Source organism: Myotis myotis, unplaced genomic scaffold (genome assembly GCF_014108235.1).
Source record: "Myotis myotis isolate mMyoMyo1 unplaced genomic scaffold, mMyoMyo1.p scaffold_m19_p_2, whole genome shotgun sequence".
Taxonomy (NCBI): domain Eukaryota; kingdom Metazoa; phylum Chordata; class Mammalia; order Chiroptera; family Vespertilionidae; genus Myotis; species Myotis myotis.
Window position 1 is genome coordinate 2,789,255 of NW_023416324.1, and position 22,180 is coordinate 2,811,434.

Genomic DNA, 22,180 nt, shown 5'->3' on the forward strand with positions numbered 1-22,180 from the left:
TGCTGCTGACAAGAGCAGAAATTGGAGCAGCTGCTTTGAAAAGCCGCTGTCACCACGGCCGCCCTTTCGTCGCTCAGATATGCTCCCTGCCCCTCCCCGGCCACGGTGATGCCTCCGCCCCGGATGCCCAGCTGGGCTGTGTGACTGTCTCTGAAAGTTAGAATCTAGCCAACTGCATGAGCGAAGCGTATCCCTTGGCCAGGAGAGCACCCACGTTCCCAGTAGAAGCAGCTCTCCTCCCCCAGTCCCAGCGGGAAATAGCATGGACCCGAGAGCCGAGAGCCGAGAGCCGAGCCCGCACCGGGCGTGGAAGGCCAGCGGGGAAGGCACCTGTCGTCTTGTGTAATCCATAAGTTGGGGGGGGGATTATTTCTTATTTCTGCGTAAGTTAGCGTATCCCTCCTGGCATGGGCACTAGTTCATAAAGTTCAAGTTCATATGCCCTAAATCCAGAAATTTTGCTCAAAGGGGGTTTCCCTAGAGACCCTCCTACACACAAAACACACAAAAGAGCATTCATAGCAACGCCGTTCATAGACGCAGAAACCCAGAAACAGCCCACACGTCCTTTGGCAGAAAATCGATTGATAAATTACAGTTTATTTGCAAAAGTACACAAGCAGTCAGCATGACTGTCTTCCAGCTACACACCACAACATGAATGAGTCTTATAAATATACTTTCGAATCATTAAGGCAAGTTCCCAAAGTCTCCACACAGCACAGAACCATTTCCAGAAACCTCAAAAACAAACAAAACGAAATCAAACGATTTAGAGTGGACAATGATATAATAAATGATTTTTGTTTTTAAAAAGTAAGGCTGCTAGAACCAACATTCCTGAGAGAGGTTGCTCGGGGTGGGCCGGGAAGTAGGCAGAAGGCCAGGCAGAGAAGCAGCGCACAGTCGGGTGCTCTGACCTTGACTTTGACCTTATACAGGGTCAGACCCTAAATGTTTTTTGTTTTGTTTTTTGCTTTGTGGGCCATCGAGTCCCTTGTCACAACTGTCCACCTCGGCTATTGCCGTGCAGAGGTGCCTTGGACAGTAAGTAGACAATGAGTGTGGTTGTGTGTTCCAATAAAACTTCAATTACAGCCCAGCCGGTGTGGCTCAGTGGTTGAGCGTTGACCTATGAACCAGGAGGTCACAGTTCGATTCCCAGTCAGGGCACAGGCCCGGGTGTGGGCTCGATCCCCAGTAGTGGGCGTGCAGGAGGCAGCCCATCAATGATTCTCTGTTATCACTGATGTTCTATCTCTCTCTCCCTTCCTCTCTGAAATCAATAAAATATATGTTTTTAAAAACTTCAGTTACAGACTCGGAAATTTGAGTCTCATAACTTTACCTGTCATGAGATTTTATTCTTCTTTTGATATTAAAAACCACGTGAAAACTCTTTGTAGCTCCTGAGCCATATAAAGGCCTGTGTCTCAGATTCGGCTCAGGGGAGCGAGGCCACCCCTGCCCCAGCTCTCTGCTTGGGCTCCTGGGGCTTCATCCAGTGACTATGTTTCATTTGTTAGTTTCTGTGCATAAAACATTACCTTTAACGTTTGTAAGAATAAAATAAAGTGTCAGCCCTGGCCCAGAGGAGGTAGGACAAAGCAGAAAGGTGAGGGTGGAGGGGCACAGACCCGTGGGGACACTGTAAATCTTCCCAAGCCTCGTCCCCAACCCGGGCTCTGTCTTCCTTCCCCCAGCCCTGGAGGAGCCACTGCTGGGTGACTGGACCGACGGAAACCTTGGTCGGGATATTTCCTGCATCTATGGCTTACTATCATGTGTCATATTACACACACACACACGCACACGCACACACACACCTGAACGATATTAGCTGGACCATTTGTCTACATGATTGAATTTAAAAAAAAAAATAAAAAAGCTCTAGCCCCGTGGCCGGCAAACCGCGGCTCTCGAGCCACATGCGGCTCTTTGGCCCCTTGAGTGTGGCTCTTCCACAAAATACCACGTGCGGGCGCGCACGTACAGTGCGACTGAAACTTCGTGGCCCATGCGCAGGAGTCGGTATTTTGTGGAAGAGCCATACGCAAGGGGTCAAAGAGCTGCATGTGGCTCGCGAGCCGCGGTTTGCCGAGCCACCGTTTGCCGACCACTGCCCTAGCCTATTTGGCTCAGTGGATAGAGCAGTGGCCTGTGGACCAGAGGGTCCTGGGTTCGGTTCCACTCAAGAGTATGTATCTCGGCCGCAGGCTCCTCCCCAGCCCCAGCCCTGGCCGGGGTGCGTGCAGGAGGCAGCCCATCGGTGTGTTTCTCTCACATCGATGTCTCTCTCTCTTTCCCTCTCTCTTCCCCTCTCTGAAGATCAGTGGGAACATATCCTTGAGTGAGGATTAAAAAACCAGAAAAAGCCTAACCCTATCCTGTCCGGTACCGTCTGGAAGATGCCCCTGCCACCCGCCTGGTGCCTTGCTAGGTGGAAGGGGGTACATTTTAAAGGAACTTGTTGGGGGAACCCTGGGTATTATCTAGGACCGTGTATTTCAATAGCGAAAGCTACGCTGGTGGGGCCACTCCTGTTTCTCCTTCGCTTCTTCTCAAACGCGTCCCAGCAGCTTTCGGGGTCCCCTTCACAGCGCGCCCTCCTCTCCCTCTTCTTCCTCGGGGAACCCGCAGCTGCAGCCGTCCTCCTCTTGGGCGGTTCGCACCGGTTTCAGGAACGCTGGGAGGGAAGTGCAAAGACACGGATCGTTGGTTGTCTGTCGGAATCATTCAACATTCATTTCCTAGAACTCATCCCCGGGGCCAGACTTCTCCAGTGGCAGACGTTCTCCACTTGGATTCGAACCCGCCCGTCAACGAGAGGTGGTGACGGCCGGTATGCGCTTTCCTCACGATGATTGAGGGTGAGTTTGGTTTTGTTTTCATTTTACCAAATATTTTTATTGGTCCCGAAGGACTGTATGCTCTACACAATGGCTAACGTGCCCTTGAGCATGCGCCCCTAATGCATAAAACCTGTGGTGTCCCAAATATTACTGTGGTCTCAGGGCGGCTTTCTGAAATGGCACATAGGACAAGTTCTTCCGAATGAGGTGCTGTGGCACCCGGGTGTTAGGACGCGCCCCCTACTTCCACCTGTTAGTCAGGGAGCAGCTGATTGATGCGCCAACGTCCAGGTTTTCTCCCACACACGCGGGTCAAGCAATTGTGTTACTGGTGAGCAAACTTTACTCCTTCACAGATATTTCTACAGCCCGACAGAGCAAAGGCCCTCCCCCACCCAGTGTTACACGCTGTTGCCTCAAAAAATAGCCGAAACCCAACAGCTGCACTGTCTCCAAGAATTTATGAAAACCTGGCAAGACATTCACCAATAGCAATGGGGTGTCATGATGAAACCAGTGTTGCTCTGATACCCAGACCAGACAAAGACAATACTAGAGCCCGGCCAGCGTGGCTCAGGGGCTGAGCATCGACCTATGAACCAGGAGGTCACGGTTCGATTCCCAGTCAGGGCACATGCCCAGGTTGAAAGCTCGATCCCCAGTAGGAGATGTGCAGGAGGCAGCCGATCAATGATTCTCTCTCATCATTGATGTTTCTATCTCTCTCTCCCTTGCCTTTTCTTCCTGAAATCAATAATCTTATATATATATATGAATGACAATACTAGAAAAGAAAACTACACATTCTATCCCTCAGGAATATAGCTACAAAAATTCCTAGCAAAATATTAGCAAGTATAATTCAGCAACTTAGAAAAAGAATTCTAGCCCTGATGGGTTTGGCTCAGTGGATAGAGCATCGGCCTGTGGACTGAAGGGTCCCAGGTTCGATTCCGGTCAAGGGCATGTACCTTGGCTGCGGGCACATCCCCAGTGGGGGTGTGTGCAGGAGGCAGCTGGTTGATGTTTCTCTCTCATCAATGTTTCTAACTCTCTATCCCTCTCCCTTCCTCTCTGTAAAAAAATCAATAAAATATATTTTAAAAAAGAAAAAGAAAAAGAATTCTATACGATGAGCAAGTGGAGTTTATTCCAAGGATGCAAGGCTGGTTCAATATGCAGAAATGAATCTTTGTGATCCATCACCTTCACAGGATAAAGAAGAAAGTCAAGTGATTGTCTCAGGTGATACAAAGAAAATGTGACAAGAGTCAACATTTATTCATGATTCTTAAAAAAAATTCTAGAAAACTAGAAATAGAGGAGAAACGTCCTCGACTTCATAGAGAGGATCCACTGGCCCTGGCCAAGCGGCTTGGTTGGTTGGAGCATCGCCCTGTGCCCCAGAAGGTTTCAGGTTCGATTCCTGGTCAGGGCAGATGCCCAGCTTCCGGCTAGATCCCCAGTCGGCACACATACAGGAGGCAACCAATCAGCCTTTCTCTCTCACATCGATGTTTTTCTCTCTCCCTCTCTTCCCCACTCTCCCTTCGAAATAATAATAATAATAAAAATATACCCTCAGATGAGTATTTAAGAAAAATAAAAGTCTACAACTCACATCATACTTACTGGTGAAACCTGAATGTTTTTCCCCTAAAATTAGAAGTAAGGCAAAGATGTTCACTCACCAATTTTATCCCACCTGGTACTGGAAGTTCTCGCCAGCCAAGAAAAGGAAATAGAAAGCATACAGATAGAGAAAGAAAAAATAAAGCTTCCCTGTTTGCAGATGACATTATGGTCCGCACAGAAAATCTCAAGAAATCTACAAAATGCGCCCACAGCTAATATACGGGTTCCACAAAATCACAGGCTACAAAATCAGTCTACAAACATCAACTACGCTCCTATGTGCCAGCAACGAGCAGGCGGAGACCAGCCTTCAGCACCAATGCCATTTGCAGTTTAAAAAAACTCAAAGACCTAAATGCAGCAAAACATGTGCAGGACTGCATGCTGAAAACTACAAAATGGCGATGAAACGGATCGAAGGAAACAGAATAATTGCAAGACAGACTGTGTTCATGGATCGAAATGCTTCACGTTGTAAATTCTCCCCACATGGGCGCACAGGTTTAGCACAGCTCCTCTCAGGGCCCAGCTGACTTCTGTGGGAGCACCTACGGTGATCCAAAAACTGTACATGGAAACGCAGAGGAACTGGAATCGCTAAGACGATTTTGAAAAAGAAGAATAACGCGGGAAGAACCACGCTAACCCCTACCCAAGCGTAGACATCGTGTAGCTCTGGCCGCCAAGACGGCAGTGTTGGCGGAGAGTAAGCCTGGGGACCAGGGAACAGGAGGGAGGCGCTGGGACAGCCCCGCCCAGGCCCCGCCGACGGCTTCGGACGCAGCACAGAACAAGTCAACGGGGATCGATAGTGTTTTCACCCAGTGCGGGGGCCGCGGGACACCCACGGGCCAAAGCAGCAAAGACACGCGCATCTGGTCTAAGCCTCTCACGCCTGTACAGCGCGTAACGGAAGGTGAGCCCTGCAGTTAACGGTAAGCATCTGGGTGCCGCGTTCCTAGACCGATTCCACGATGGAAGAGAGACGTGGACTTCATCACATTAACAGACTCTCTCCGCAAAAGCCCCTGGGGGAGGCAGAGCGGCTGCAGACACGTAAGTGACAGGGGCCTCGGATCGGGGGATGAGGAACTCTCCACTGTCTATAGTCGGACAAGCAAACACGTCCATTGGAGACGGCAAACCCCACGAAGGAACACGTCACCGAAGATGGGCGTGGGAAGATGCTCCAGCCGCAGGGAAAGGCCAGGGAAGACCACAGGGCCCTGGCTGTTTGGCTCAGTGGACAGGGCGTCGGCCTGCAAACTGAAGGGTCCCGGGTTTGATGCCCGGTCAAGGGCGCATGCCCGGGTGGCGGGCTCCATCCCCAGTGTGGGGCCTGGAGGAGGCAGACGATCAATGATTCTCGCTCATCATTTATGTTTCTTTCTCTCTCTCCCTCTCCCTTCCTCTCTGAAATTAAAAAATATATATATTAAAAAAAGAGAGAGAGAGAGAGAAGAGGTGGTAAAAAATAAATAACAGACTGCAGGGAGCGGTCAGTACCACCGATCGGAGAGCTGACAGGAGAAACCCTGCCGGGCAGGAGTCGGCCAGGGACAGAGAAACGGGCGTCCTCGCTGCTGGGGGTCCCGCGGCTCCGCTCCCTGGGAAACAGCTTGCTGGTTTCTATGAAACTAAACGTCCACTTACTGTACGACCAGCGATTGCACCCCCGGGCGTCTGTCTCAGAGAGTGAAAACGTGTGTCCACGCAAAACCCGTACAGCACTTCAAAGCAGCTTTCCATGCAATAGCCAAAAGCTGGGACGGCCAGGGCGCCTCTCCGGGGCGAGTGGTGAAGCAGACTGGTCCACGCAGGCCGCGGGGCACCAGGCAGCCATCAAAGGGAGTGACGGGAACACACGCGGCTGGATCTCAGGGGCGTTAAGTTGAGTGAAAAAAGCCCATCGCAAAAGGCTGTATATTCCCGACCCATTTCTATGTTGTGTGATTCCCTGTGCATAACATTCTCGAAGAGACAAATTGTAAAGATAGAACACGGGTTCGAGGTTGCCGGGGTTAGAGGGTAGGGGCGAGGGGGTGGGGTGGCTGTGAAGGCCGAGCAGAGGGAGATCTTTGTGCTCAGGGAATAGTTCTGTGGTTTTTTATGTTTTTAAAAAAATATATGCTTATTGATTTCAGAGAGGAAGGGAGAGGGAGAGAGAGAGAGAAACATCAATGATGAGAGAGAATCATGGATTGGCTGCCTCCTGCATGCCCCGCACTATGGATCAGAGGTCAACCCTCAGCCACTGAGTCACGCCGGCTGGGCTAGTTCTGTGTTTCGATTGCACTGGTGGCTATACCAGTCTACACAAGTGATCAAATGACACCCAAGTACATACACGCAGCCAGGCGGGGTGGCTCGCTTGGTTGGAGCATCATCCTGTCCACCAACAGGCCGTGGGTTCCATTCCCGGTCGGGGCACCTAACTAGGCTGCGGGTCCCCTCTGTGGCCGGGACACGTAGGGGAGCCAGCCGATTGATGTTTCTCTCTCATGTTAATGTTCCCCCCCCCTTTCTCTCTCTCTAAAAAATCAATAAAAACATAGATGAGAACCAATAAAAACACAGAGGTGAGGATTTAAAACACAAAAGTATCCACACACAAGGCACCACGGCCCCTTGCCCGGCCTGACCTCGTGCTGTGGTTACATCGAACGCGACCCATGACTTTCCTGCTCACAACTTCCTGTGAACCTGCAGTTGTTTCAAAATAGAACATTTCTAAAAATAACCGAAAGCTTTCAAAAAATGGAATACGGTTCCATTGCAACTCACTCATTACTCATAAGCACTTTTGAAAACCATTGAATACAGGACTGTGTTGCTGGGTGGGCCAGGATGGAAAGATTCGTTCTTTCTGTGAGAGGTTTCGGTGAGAGCTGAGAGTTTGAAATCAAAGGTGCGGACCTCAGAAAGAGAAGCCGGAGCAGACCGCGGGGTGGGGGGGCGGGTGCCGGCAGCCCACGCGCGGCCCACGGAGGCCTCCGCACGGTCATGAGACAAGGACGCCCCTCCCCCCCCCCGACAGAAAGGTGCTCAAAGGACTTGGTGGGGCTCTTCGCAGAGGAGGAAATCCCAATGGCCAACATCACATGAAAAAAGTCCCATCTCACTAGAAATCAGGGAAATGCAAATTAAAACCACAGTGAAATCTACCCGCCTACCAGAGAGAGGAAAAGAACGCCAAGGTTAGCCAGGATGGGGCAGCAGGCGCTGTCGTCGCTGCTGGGCGCGTGTGACCGGCCCCTGCCGTCTGGAAAGCACAAGGAGCCAGCAATGATCTCCCTATGCCAGCGGTTCTCAGCCTTCCGGCCCTTTAAATACAGCTCCTCATGTGGTGACCCAGCCATAACATTATTTTCGTTGCTACTTCATCACTGTCATGTTGCTACTGTGATGAATCGTCATGTAAATATCTGATATGCAGGATGGTCTTCGGCGACCCCTGTGAAAGGGTCGTTCGACCGCCAAAGGGGTCGCGACCCACAGGCTGAGAACCGCTGCTCTAGATGAAAACAACAGCAACACAGAAACCCGTAATAGACAGAAACGTTGGAACCCGATTGTCTGAAATAGCCCCAAACTGGAAATGACCCGGGTGCCCATCCGTGTCTGAAGGGATCAGACGGACGGTGAGGTAGCCACTCAATAGAAGAGCACCCGGCAATAGAAGCCATCGCAGGTACATGCAGCCTGGATGGACCGCAACGATGCAACGCTGCCTGGAAGAAGGCGGGTACGGAATAGATACGGGAATACGGAGCGGACCCCGGCCACTTTCCTCGGGTGACAAGTTCACAGACGGCCCGACAGAACTGCTGCTCCGAGCAAAGCTATAAAGACGAGCAAGGAAGCGACTGCCGTGACTTGCAGCCGAGGCTGGCACTGGGGGGAGGGAGGGCTTCGTCGGCAAGGACAGGCAGGGCCTGGGGGGGGGGGGGGGTAGTGACCCTGCTTCCCCGCCGGCGGGGTGACGCGGGCGTTCACGCTACAACAATCCGTTAAGCTGTATTTCCCCCGTGTGCTCTATTGCACGATGTAAAAACAGTTCTGTATTGTTTTCCAAATGCCCTTTAGACAAATTGGTGTCGTGCATCTTTAGAGAAGACTTTGCTGACACCGTCCTTCCCAAACCTGGAACATTCTGGGCTACAGCGCCCGCCGTCCGCTCGGGCCACTGCCCGCTCCGCCGAATCCCTCCTGCCCCCCTAGCCTGCATCTCTGGCTCTGTCCTCTCTGAAGACAAACTCCAGGCCCCATCTCTAAGCTTTAAAAAAAATTATGAATATTTTCTAATTGATTTGAGAGAGAGAGGAAGGGAGAGGGAGAGAGAAACACGAATGAGAAACATCGATTGGCTGCCTCCTGCACGCCCCCTACTGGGGACTGAGCCTGCAACCTGGGCGTGTGCGCTGACCAGGAACCGAATCAGAGACCTCGTGGTGCATGGGGCGATGCTCAATCCACTGAGCCACACCGGCCACGCTATCCCTTTTTTTTAGTAAATACTAAGAGGTTCCATTCAGTGAGTGCTGACTCTTGCCAAGTTCCGTATAGAAATACTCCCTTAGTTCAGTGCAGGAAAGTTTCTCACGTCATCCGTACTGCTGACGTCAGAGTCCTTGTCATTCAACGCGCTCGGACCCTCCAGGGGCTCTGTGCCTCCTGACCTGGCAGGGCTGCCTCAGGTTAAGGTCATTGCCAGCCCGAGGGGCAGGGCTGAGGGGGCAAAGGTTACTTTCTGATTCCTCCTGGCAGGTGCCCTGTGTCACAGCTGTGCACACACACGCGCTCACAGTCACCCGGGACTGCACAAGCTTCCCCTGTCGCTCCGCCAGGGCCCTGGGATGACGTTCTGCCCCTGCCCACTCCTCCCCTCCGCGCTGTGGGCATCTGGGCCCGGGGAGCTCTGAGCTGTGGGGCCCGCCTGTGCCCTCACTGACCACCCACTAGATGCCAGCACATCCCCCCACCCCTACCCCCAGGAGGTGAAGCCCAGACTGCCTCCGGGTGTTGCCCGCTGTCCCCTCGGGGGCCACACTGCCCGCGCTGTTCGCCACGGGCTGTTCTAACCCGCTTCTAGAACTTGGTCCCCTCCTCCCTTCCTCCCGGGAAAAGCCTCCCTCGGGCTCCGATCTGACCCACGGGGGTTCGCTTACGCTGCTTGAGGACGGCCAGGAGTTTCCGCCGGCCCTGCTCCGCCGCCGAGAACCGCAGCGCCAGCAGGAGCAGCAGGGCCAGGGCCGCGGCCGACGCCAGCGCCAGGAGGAAGAGGCTGATGGGGGGCCGGGGACCTGCGGGCAGGGCCGAGGAGAGAGCAGGCGCGTGTCATCTCTGAGTTTACTCACGTTTATGTTCACGGCGGCAAACCCCTCATCGTGGGAAGCGGGTCCTCGGCATCCAGCCAGCTAACTTGGTAAACTTCCCGCGCGTTACGAAAAAAAAAATTTCTTTTTAAACAACTTGCCCGGTCGGTGGGCTCAGGGGTTGAGCGTCGACCTATGAACCAGGAGGTCAGGGTTCAATTCCCGGCCTGGGCACAGGCCCAGGTTGTGGGCTCGATCCCCAGTGTGGGGCCTGCAGGAGGCAGCCGATCCATGATTCTCTCTCATCACTGATGTTTCTCTCTCTCTCTCTCTCTCTCTCTCTCTCTCTCTCTCTCTCTCTCTCTCTCTCTGCTTACCCGTGTGTGTCTCAGACTGAGGCAGCTGAGGGGAGTGTGCTGGCGCCCGTTGTGGGCAGAGCTAGGACCCGCGGAGGGTCGGATCCCCGTGGGAAGGGCCACCATCCAGTCACATGGACGCGAGGGTGACAGACCAGCTACATACCTGGCTCCGGCGCGGGCGCAGGGGTGGGCGCGGGGGAGGGCGCGGAGGCGGAGGGCGCGGCTGGGGAGGGGTCGGCCGAGCGGGGCCCGCACACCACGTCTCTCTCCTTCGTCCCGTTCACCAGCACGGCCTTCCCGGCCCGGGCGCAGCTGAGGCCAATGGAGAGAGTCCCGATCAGTACTCAGGTCCAGATCGTGCCAGTGAGACACGCCGCCCTCCCCTCCCCATCAAGCAGCCTCTCGCAAAGATGTGTGAGTCTGGGTTCATGGGGATTTTTAAAAATATGTTTGTATTGATCAGAGAGAGAGAGAGAGGAAGAGAGAGAGAGAGAGACATAAATGTGAGAGTGAAACATCCATGGCTGCCTCCTACGGGACATTGAGCCCACAACCCAGGCCTGTGCCCGGACCGGGAATCGAACCTGTGGCCTTTCCGCACATACGACGCTGCCCAACCAACTGAGCCACACTGGCCAGGGCCATGGGAAGGGCCACCATCCAGTCACATGGACGCGAGGGCGACAGACCAGGGCCGTGCCAGGTGTTGGAGGGGAGCACTCACGCGTGCACATCACGCTCCGTGCTGGGCACTGCCCACGGGAAGACGTGCCGATTTGCGAGGGAGGGTACGAGGCAGCGAGAGACGGGAAGGACCCAGAAGGGACGGGGCCGGCAGGGGCTGGCGGGCAGCTCTGACCTGGAGGCCTGGCTTCATTTCCCGGGAAAACGCCCGCTTTGCAGAGCCGGGCGCTCCTCCCCGTGCCATCCCCGCCCTGCCTGGTGGGACGGTGTTCCGTGCCTACACTCGGTCGATTTCAAAAAGCTCAGTGAGTCTGGCCGGCGTGGCTCAGTGGTGGAGTGTCAGCCTGGGAGCCAGGAGGTCAGGGTTCGATTCCCAGTCAGGGCACATTCCCGGTTACGGGCTCCATCCCCAGCAGGGGGCGTGCGGGAGGCAGCCGATTGATGTTGATGTTTCTTTCTCATGGATGTTTCTATCTCTGGCTCCCTCCCTCTCTCTCTAAAGTAAATAAAAACTTCCTTTTTTAAAGCTTCCATGATAACATTCTTTGTCTTTAAGAAAATTAGCCCAGGCTCCTCACTGCGTGAGCAAAGGGAAGTTATACGTACTCGGTCCAGGGCCGGCAGGTGCCGAGCTTCTGATCGTTAAATGTCCCGGGGTCACAGTCTTTGCAGCCTGGCATAGAAATTATAAAAAGCAAAAATCAGAAAGGAAGGATCTCCATCGTTTCATAACTTTCCCTGCAATGGCCATACTCCATAAGTCAATCTAAACAGATTGTTCAAGGATTCTTGAGACCAAACCCTGAGATGAATCAACGTATGAAGCTCCCGGTCCTGGTGAATAACAAATGGGCTTTCAAATAGTTGGTAAATATCCTATATTTGACACAGTGGTTCACTGCTTGTAGCTTTAAGGGTCTACAAATGTACACTTGATTTTACAATCCAAAGATCCAGCCTGAGCCTGCTGTATGTTATCTTTATTTTGGCTTATTAAGAGTGTGGGATTTTTTTTTTTCAATTTAATTGAATTTATTGGAGTGAGCTTGGTTAATAAAATTGTATAGGTTTCAACTGTATAATCCTATATAATAAAAGCCTAATGTGCTAAGTGTCCGGTCAGTCAGTCGGCCGTTCAACCAATCAAAGTGTAATATACTAATGATAATCTAAGGCCATTCAACTGCTTGCTATAACGTGCACTGACCACCAGGGGGCAGACAGTCGACCGGTCAACCAGTCGCTCTGACGTGCACTGACCACCAGGGGGCAGATGCTCCGACCGGTAGGTAAGCTTGCTGCTGGGGTCCAGCCGATCAGGACTGAGCGAGACAGGCCGGACACACCCTGGAGCCCTCCCACGGTCCCTCCCGGGCTGGCCAAACTCCCACGTCCCTCCCCAGCCCCGATGGTGCACCACTGGGGTCCTTCGGCCTGGCCTGCGCCCTCTCGCAATCTGGGACCCCTTGGGGGATGTCGGAGAGCCGGTTTTGGCCGGTTTTGGCCCGATCCTGCAGGCCAGGCCGAGGGACCCACTAGTGCATGAATTCTCCCTCCCCGCCCCCTGTCCCTCCGGTCATCACCATACCGTTGTCTGAGTAGGAGGTTTGTTTTGTTTTGCTTAATCCCTCCACCTTGTTCACCCAGCCCCTCCTCCCCTCCCTTATTGAGAGACATCATCCTGTATGCTATTCGCTTGCGAAATCGCCACAGTGAATCTGTGCTAAGTACATTTTTAAAGGACACACACACACACAAGAAAAGACCAAGACCCAAGTTTGACGACACACTTGCACTAGATGGCTGATCAGCACACCCACCGTCGTCCGTTACTTCTTGACCTCGCCCGCAGTCCTGCTCACACATGGCGCACCCGGCCCCTCGGCAGTGGAACCCCGGGATGCACTCGCATTCGGCGTCGCTGGTGGGGGAGCACCCCTTCTTCGTCCTGAAAACACCTGCAAGGCCCCCCGTGTTACATCACACTGGACGCCCAAGACCAGGAAGCACATTTACGTTCTGCAATAAGACCCAGGCTCACTCTACTTAAAATGTTCCCAAATGCCCTGGCAGGTGTGGCTCAGTGGATAGAGCATCAGCCTGCAGACTGAAGGGTCCCGGGTTTGATTCCGGTCAAGAGCACATGCCCGAGTTTGGGGCTCGGTCCCCGATGGGAAGCGTGCAGGAGGCAGCCGATCAACGATTTTCTTTCATCATTGATGTTTCTCTCTCTTTCTCTCTCCTTTCCTCTCTGAAATTATATATATATATATACATATATATATATATATATATATATATATACACTAATATATATATATAATCTTTTTAAAATGTTCCCAATGATCTTAAAGGATAAAGTGCACCTTTGAATCCCAATAGAAGACATTTTTACATTTTGCTGATGAAAATTTTCTCTCTGGTCAAATGCATGTTTCCTCTGACATTTAAAAAGCTCAGTCCACACGTCATTGCTGTGGCAGTGAATTATTTTCCTGGGCCTGCCTATGGACAGGGGACCCCGCCCCTCGGACCCCTGACCTTTGGGAGGCCAGCCCCCTAGGGAATACATCTGGGGGGCGGTGCCCCCCGCCCGTCTCCGAGTGAAGCCGCCCCCGAGGTCCTACCTTCGCAGCGCCGGCACAGGTTGCAGGCCTCCTGTCCAGGGCTGCGGGAGAAGCTATTGGAGGGACAGGGGATGCAAGTCGGAGTCTTGGTTTTCCCACAGAAGGTACCTGAGCGGGCAGAGCACAGCTGTCTGTGTTTGACAATGGTTACCGTCGCCGGACGCATTGTGATGTTCACCAGAAAACTAGAATCCGAAACACTAATTCGTTTTCCAGGTGCCACAGTGATAGGCTTTATTTTGCTGATGGGCTTCTTAAAAGTATACATGTGGGGGGCCCTAGCTGGTGTGGCTCAGTGGATAGAGCATCGGCCTGTGGACTGAAGGGTCCCGGGTTCGATTCCAGTCAAGGGCACATGCCAGGGTTGTGGGCTCGATCCCCAGTAGGGGGGGAGGCAGCCAATCAATGATTCTCTCTCATCTTTGTTGTTTTTATTTCTCTCTCCCTCTCCCTTCCTCTCTGAAATCAATAAAAATATATATTTTTTAAAAAGTCTGCATGTGGGCCCTGGCCCAGTGGCTCAGTTGGCTGGAGTATCAGCTCATACCCCGAAAGGTTGCGGGTTCCACAGATGTTTCCTCTCCCCCCACTTCCATTCTCTCTAAAATCAATAAAAACATATCCTCGAGTGAGGATTAAAAAAAACATTTTTAAGTATAAATTTGCAAGATTGCCCTCAACATAATCACAGAAATAAGAATAACAAAGTGTAGGTATTGCAACAAATAAGTCAACAGAAAGAAAATAGTTCCCTTTGTCTATTGAATAAAACAGAATGATTTCTCTGGATTGATCCAGGAGATCAGTATGATAGGATTCAGGGGGAGATCAGTGTCCTTCATTGATACCTGTGCCTGCCTTCCCCCACTCTGCGCTCCCCCCACACACAGACACACACACAGACACACACACAGACACACACACAGACACACACAGACACACATAGACACACACAGACACAGACACACACAGACACACACAGACACACACACAGAGACACACACAGACACAGACACACACAGAGACACACAGACACACACACAGAGACACACAGACACACACACAGACACACACAGACACACACACAGAGAGACACACACAGACACAGACACACACAGAGACACACACACAGACACACACAGAGACAGACACACACACAGAGAGACACACACAGACACACACACACACAGAGACACACACAGACACACATAGACACACACAGACACACACAGAGACACACACAGAGACACAGACACACACAGAGACACACACACAGACACACACAGAGACACACACAGACACGCACAGAGAGAGACACACACAGACACAGACACACACACAGAGACACACACACAGACACACAGACACACACACAGACACACACAGACACAGACACACACACAGACACACACAGACACACACACACACACACCCTCTACCCCTCTCCTCCTTGCTCCCTGCTGTGCCCCAGGTGGAGCCCAGGGCCTCCCCACAGCTGCCATTCCCTGAGGCTGGACGGGTGCCTGCCCTCTTGTAACCCTCCTGGGTCCTCCCAGCCACTCTATGAACCAGGTTCTCTCGTTACCCCTGGAGGATGCGGCGGGGCAGGTGGCATGGCTTTGTGCACACGGCTAAGATGCCGCCTCCGAGAAGTACTTGTCGGTGACCGTGTAACAGGCCATTCAGGCAGCGCTCCTGGGCCCTGACCCTGCGACCACCCGCGCCCTGTTTCAGCACCACAAGCACAGGGGTCCCTGGGTCCTCACCTGCTGGGCAGTCCCTGCAGGAGCCCTGCCCTGGTCGCACCCGCTCCACACTCACGACCAGCAGCACCGCCGCCAGGAGCCTGTAGCGCCCGCGTCCCATGATGAGGTCTGGGTCTTGCACGGAGATGATGAGTAAAGCAGACTCCCGGAGCCTGGGCATCCAAGTCGCCCTTTCCGAGTGCGCCCTGCGAAAGGGGGCGGGCGCAGGGATGGGGAGAGTTCTCCTGTCCGGCGCGAGCGTTCCCGCCACCGCCATCCAGTCCCGCCGGAACACGGAGTTTCCAGGGAAATCAGGACAGGAAAGGGAGGACGTTCACAGGAGCGTCTCTGCGGGGACCAGGTGACTACACGCATAGCTCTGTGCACGCCTGCCTCGGCCTGGGGGGCACTGCCCGGCCAGTTCCCCCAAAACACAGAAGTCATCACAGCAGGAACTTTTGGGGACTTTCTTGGCTACTTAGCACCCAGATTTCAGCAATGCCAGTCGCCTGCTGCCCCTGGACTCTGAGAATCTGCCGGGACATCTAACCGTTCCACTGGACGAGAAGATTTTCCGTTATCACCGTTTGTATGAACAGCATGTGGACATTTCAACCACCAGTTGCTGAAAAGTTGCCATACCTCCCTGCTCAACGCCCCATCGCATGAAAACTTTTAAATTTCTCCGTTGCACTTGACATTCAATGTTCTGTTAGTTTCAGGCGTGCGACACAGTGGGTGGGCATTCGTACAACGCACAGAGCGATCCCCCCGTAAGTGGGTCGCACCCACCCAGCATCTTACAGGTGTCACCAGACGGCGGACTATCTTTGCTCTGCTGCGCGCATCTTCTTAGTAGACGCAGCTGCTCGTTTTGAGATTTGAAGCTCATATCGGAACAGAATAGGGAGTCCAGAGGACATCTCCTTAGAGATTTGTATTTGACCTTTGTTTTATGAGCTATGCAGAGAGGATGTGAGCCGTTAGAAGGGGGGACAGTCTAGGAATGGTACCAAGTAAACGGAGCCTCTGTCCTCCCCCCCGCCCTCCGCCAGAGCCCCCCCTGTCTGCCCCGCTCGGACCAACCTTGAGCTCGCCCGCCGGCAGGTGAGGAACTTTCCGGGACTCGGTCTTGGGAGCAGCGAGTTGTGAGGAGGAGGGAGGCTGACAGGTTAGAGTTAGACACACACCAGGCGCTGGAGTGACTCAGCCGGGGCGGGGCCTCTCGGGAAATCCCCGCCCAGCTCTGCGGGGAGCAGGCTGGGTATGAGCTGACCCCAAACCCCTCAAACGAAGGCATTTCGAGCACTTCTTGGAAGCAGCTCTCTGCTGGAGGTATTTGCAAGGTGACTTTGGTGAAGAGATTTTGTCACTTTCTGTAATTCTTCGAAATGAGAGGGACGAAACCGGCCTCAGAATAAGGACCAGCCCTTGTGCAACGCGCTGCCCCCTCGCTCTCGTCCAGCGGTTCTCAACCTGTGGGTCGCGACCCCTTTGGGGTCCAACGACCCTTTCACAGGGGTCGCCTAAGACCATCGGAAAACACATACATAATCACATATTGTTTTTGTGATTGATCAGGATGCTTTAATAATGTTCAATTTGTACCAATGAAAATACATCCTGCATATCAGATATTTACGTGACGATTTATCACAGTAGCAACATTACAGTTATGAAGTAGCAACGAAAATAATGTTATGGTTGGGGGTCGCCACAACCTGGGGAACTGTATGAAAGGGTCGCGGCACTAGGAAGGTTGAGAACCACTGGGCTAGTCGCTGCGGTAGCTACAGTGCATCCAGGCCCGGTAAGCGCGTGAGTGAGTGCTGTCTTCACAAGGACCCTGGGAGTCAACAGGACTCCCTATTTATTGGGACAACATTACGCAAATGAGGGCATGGAGGCTCTGCCAGACAATCAGCAGGAGGGAGAGCCCGGATTAGAACCCAGGACCACCGGACTCCCTTTCACTGTGCTCCTTGCTGGGGGGGGGGGGGGGGGCGATGGGAAGAAGGAGGGAGAGGCAGAGGGAAAGGAGACAGGAGGAGCCATAGAACTGAAATGCCAGGCTACGTTATGGGGCAAAGTGAGATCTATGAAGGGAGAAGAGGAGGGGAAGGGGGAGGAGGAGGAAGAGGAGGAAAAGAGGTCAGGAAGAGAAAGGGGAGGAGGGCAGGAGGGGAGGGGAGGAGGTTGCCTTAGAGACGCTAAGATGAACTGTCCAGCATCCTGTCTCCTATCTCAGGAAGACAACCTGAACTAACAGCAAGAGGGGTTTTGACGGAAACAGATGGGCTTTCCCTTGGGATCTAAACAGAAAGCCGCTTCCCCCCCCAACCCCCACCCTGTACCCCATGCCCAGGGAGACAAGCAGGCTTGGTGTTGACTGGGGGATGAAGGGAGAGGATAGGCGCTAACATTTACTAGGCATTTGCTGTGTGCTGAGCACTGTATGTGTCCATGCCCCCCATCAGGCACTGTCCTTCTTAGAAACTTCCAGCGGCTCCTGCTGTCTCCGTACTCAGGAACCTCCTGAGCCTGACCTGAAGTTGCCTTTTTGGAAAACTAAGATACAGTTCACCTAACAAACTTTAAAGTGCCCGTTTCGATGGGTTTCAGTATATCCACCGGGCGGTGCGGCCACCCCCAGCACGGAATTCCAGAACATGTTCTTGGTCCAAAAGGAACCCTGTGCCCATCAGCGGTCACTTCCCAGGGCCCCTCCCCTCCCAGGGCCCCTCCCCCTCGTCCCGGTAGCCACTCCTCTCCTGTCCATCGCTAGACATGGTCCTGTTCTGGCCATTTCACATAAAGGCCGTCACGCGGTCTGCGGTTCTGGTATCGGGTTCCGTCTCTCAGCGGCTGGGGGACGTTGGAGCCGTTGCCACTGCTTGGCTCCGGTTAACGATGTTGCTGGGAGCGTCTGTGAGCAGGTGTCCGTATGGACATGTGTTTCCAGCTCTCTCTTTTTTAAAAACAAAAACAAAAACGTGTTGTTGTTGTGAATCCTCCCCCGAGGATATTTTCCCATTGATGTTTAGGGGGGGTGGGAGGGAGGGAGAGACAGAGAGAAACATCTCCTGTCACCAAGCCCCTGCCCTTGACCGGAACCAAACCCAGGACCCTTGGTCCACGGGCCAGTTCCCTGTGCGCCGAGCCCGGCCGGTGAGCCCCAGCTCTCCTGAGCGCGCGTCTGGGCGCGGAGGTGCTGCGGCAGGGGACTCCTGCTGCGCTTTCGGAGAAATTGCCAGACTCTTTCCCACAGTAGCTGCCCCATTTTAAAGCAGGGGTCCTCAAACTTTTTAAACAGGGGGCCAGTTCACTGTCCCTCAGACCGTTGGAGGGCGGGACTATAGTTTAAAAAAGAACTATGAACAAATTCCTGTGCACACTGCACATAGCTTATTTTGAAGTAAAAAAACAAAACGGGAACAAATACAATATTTGTATTTGCATGTGGCCTGCGGGCCGTAGTTTGAGGACCCCTGGTTTAAAGTCTTCATATCCTTGCTATCGCTTGTTATTTATTTTAATTCAAAGACATTTATTACCCGGCCGGCGTGGCTCAGTGGTTGAGCGTCGACCTATGAAGCAGGAGGTCACGGTTCGATTCCCAGTCAGGGCACAGGCCCCAGGCTCGATCCCCAGTGTGGGGTGTGCAGGTGGCAGCCGATCCGTGATTCTCTCTCATCACTGATGTTTCTCTCTCTCTCTCCCTCTCCCTTCCCCTCTTGGATCAATAAAAATATATTTAAAGAAAAAAGAAATTGATTAAACCATCCTAGCAGATGGAAAGTGCTGTCTCTGTGGGTTTGACTTGCTGTCTTTCCCTGACTTTACCTCCCGTCTCCACGAGTGGGTAAGGGCCCACGCTCAGCTGTCAGCTGACATGGAATCGAGGCTCGTGACCCCTGATGGTCACGTGACCGTGCACAGATTTCTCAACCTCCCTATCTCAGTTTTTGGAACCATACCTTCCAGAGGCAGCAACACTCCCTCCTCCCTGAGCGAGGAGTGGGTGCAACAGTGAACACGAAGTGCTGAGCGCCATGCCTGGCCCCTCGCTCTCCGGGAAACGGTCATCGCTACTGAGCTTGAGTCTGAAATGTCCCTTTCCTGCCGCTCACACGGAATCGGTACAACCGCCCTGAGCCAGGAGCAAGAGGAGGGAGCAATGCCGGGCCTTCTCCAGAGTGTGTTCCCCAGTCCTGCACCCACAGGGCACCCCGCTGGTCTCATGCTGCCAGCCACGCTCCCAGCAATGCCTCCCCATTTGCATGGGGCGCACTGCGGGGGACGCCCAGGGTGACATTTAACTGGGCTGCCTCCTCACTGAGCTGAGTGCTACGCACCAACCGAATTCTGGCTGCTCTGTGGGCTGAGGTGTCACCGCCCCTGGAAATGACGTCAGCGTTTCCCAGCACAGTCACCAGCTCCTTTTTTGAGGTGAGACAGTGACCTACAAGCCTTCGCTGAGCTGCAAGGTCCCCAAGTCGGCGTGTGCCAGCCTACAGCCACCGCGTGTGCCGTCCCCCAGCCACCGCGTGTGCCGTCCCACAGTCACCGCGTGTGCCGGCCCACAGTCACCCCGTGTGCCGGCCCACAGTCCCCGCGTGTGCCGGCCCACAGTCCCCGCGTGTGCCGGCCCACAGTCCCCGCGTGTGCCGGCCCACAGTCCCCGCGTGTGCCGGCCCCCAGTCCCCGCGTGTGCCGGCCCACAGTCCCCGCGTGTGCCGGCCCACAGTCCCCGCGTGTGCCGGCCCACAGTCCCCGCGTGTGCCGGCCCACAGTCCCCGCGTGTGCCGGCCCACAGTCCCCGCGTGTGCCGGCCCACAGTCCCCGCGTGTGCCGGCCCACAGTCCCCGCGTGTGCCGGCCTACAGTCCCCGCGTGTGCCGGCCCACAGTCCCCGCGTGTGCCGGCCCACAGTCACCGCGTGTGCCGGCCCACAGCCACCGTCTCCGCTCAGGGTGCCGCTGCGAAGGCCGCCAGCGTGGCCCGGTGTTTACACAATCTCCATGCTGGGTTCTTGTTGGATGAATCGTCACAGGGGCGAAGGCAGGTGCACCTGCTCTCTGACCAGCCACAGGGTCCTCTTCGTACGCGTTTCGTTTGCTTTAGAACATGCATCGCTTTGCTTTATTCACGGGAGGGTTCTAATCTGTCAAATGCAGCAGAAACGTCACCTTGTCCGTGCAGCTCCCGGACCGCACCAGCGATGACCCCGGCAAACATCAGCAATTTCGCAAGCTTAGCGATAACAGGTTTCATCACCTCCTCAGTCCTTCGCCACGGAATAGATTTCGTTTTGTTTTTATTGACGACGGGTCTAATGTTGAATATCTCAAGCGGGTGTGCTTTGAGGCTGAAGAGCGTGAAGGTTCAGCTCTAACCAAGATAAGACGATCTTTAGAAACGGAAAGACACACAGCCCTTCGGCATGAGCCTCGTCTGCGATGGGCTCTGTGGTCCCAGGCCCAGCCTGGGGCCGTGTCACCGATGGACGTGTCACTGCTTCTACCTGGCATTTCCCAAAGGAAAATGTCCCCACCCCGACCCCAGGCACCCGCCCCGTCCGGGCAGGGGTAGCTGGAGAGGTGCCAGTCGCAGGATTGGAAGGAGGAGATTCGAAAGGGATCAGAAGAAAGAAAATGAGTGGAATGAGAGGGGCGGGGGGGGCGCGGAGAGCAGGGGGAGAAGGAAGCACATCTGTAAGGCCAGGGGTGCGAGCAGCTATGACATTTGCTCCCTTTCCTCCATGTTCACGCTTCCCCAGGTGCCACCCCTGACCGTTCATGACTCACACGTAGAACTTCGGATGCACCTGCCGCTGTGCCGCCCGGCAGAGGTGCCCGGAGGCCCCGGCCGTGTGCCCGGCCTGTGGGTGTCCAGCTCAGTCCACTGCGCCCGAAACTGTTCTCCCCGGCGGGGTCCCCGGTCACAGGCACACACACAGTGACGAGGGCGCCTCTGGGGCTGGGACCTGGCGCTCATGCTGGCGTGGGGACACGGACCTGCCACGGGCTCCACCGCCCTCGGGGACAGCACTGTCGCCGCGGAAACAGCCGCAGTTCTTGTTCTGGGTCTTGGAGACCAGGTGACTGCATCTCAGTGCTGAGCCCCTGAGCACAGAGCCTCTGAGTGCAGGGGGAGGGTCACAGCGGCCCTGGGGCAGGGGAGGGTCACAGGGGCCCTGGGGCAGGAGGAGGGTCACAGCGGCCCTGGGGCAGGAGGAGGGTCACAGCGGCCCTGGGGCAGGAGGAGGGTCACAGCGGCCTTGGGGCAGGGGGGAAGGGAGTCACAGCGGCCCTGGGGCAGGGGGAAGGGGGTCACAGCGGCCCTGGGGCAGGGGGAAGGGGGTCACAGCGGCCCTGGGGCAGGGGAGGGTCACAGTGGCCCTGGGGCAGGGGGAGGGTCACAGCAGCCCTGGGGCTGGCAGAGGCAGAGGCGCAGCAGCTGTCCGGTCCTCGGACACCCAGGAGGCGATAGCTCCTTGCATCACCCATTGTTGTGTAAGAAGATGATGGAAAGTGTCATTTCCAAAAGCCCCGGTGTCCGTTTTCTGCATCCTACGTCCCTGTCTGTGATTCCGGAAGCCCCTACTGCAGCCAGGTCCCACTCCAACACCTGCACGCGGGGTGGGCGGAGCAGTGTATCCCGTGGCATTATTCGTTGTTGTGGCGTCTATTCGTGTCACGCCTGTCAACCCACCTTGCCCACCCCGTACGCATGGTAAGCAGCATAAGAACTGTCCTACGGGTTCTTTACTAGAATAAACCCAGAATTGCAGTTTCTATTATAGAATTATTTAATAAAATTTCATGAAATCTTTGAACATGCAAAGCCTCAGATATATTTAAACAAGTTTAGATATTTTATTTTGATCATTGGTCATTTTTTAATTTTAATAGGTACTTTTGAAACATTTCAAAGAAAAGTGACTTTTTTAAAACAAACATGA

The 22,180-nt window shown here is 54.3% G+C and overlaps 1 protein-coding gene across 1 annotated transcript; it reads right to left on the reverse strand.

Annotated features, from left to right (window-relative positions):
• Positions 1–2,108: 2,108 nt before the first annotated feature.
• Positions 2,109–15,628, reverse strand: TNFRSF9 (TNF receptor superfamily member 9). Its single transcript, XM_036353018.1, has 7 exons — positions 15,239–15,628; positions 13,473–13,580; positions 12,666–12,803; positions 11,452–11,518; positions 10,325–10,473; positions 9,656–9,790; positions 2,109–2,686 (listed from the first exon to the last, which is right to left on the reverse strand). The coding sequence occupies exons 1-7, from the start codon at positions 15,492–15,494 to the stop codon at positions 2,595–2,597; spliced, it is 945 nt and encodes a 314-aa protein (XP_036208911.1). The 5' UTR covers positions 15,495–15,628; the 3' UTR covers positions 2,109–2,594.
• Between the last annotated feature and the right edge of the window lie 6,552 nt (positions 15,629–22,180).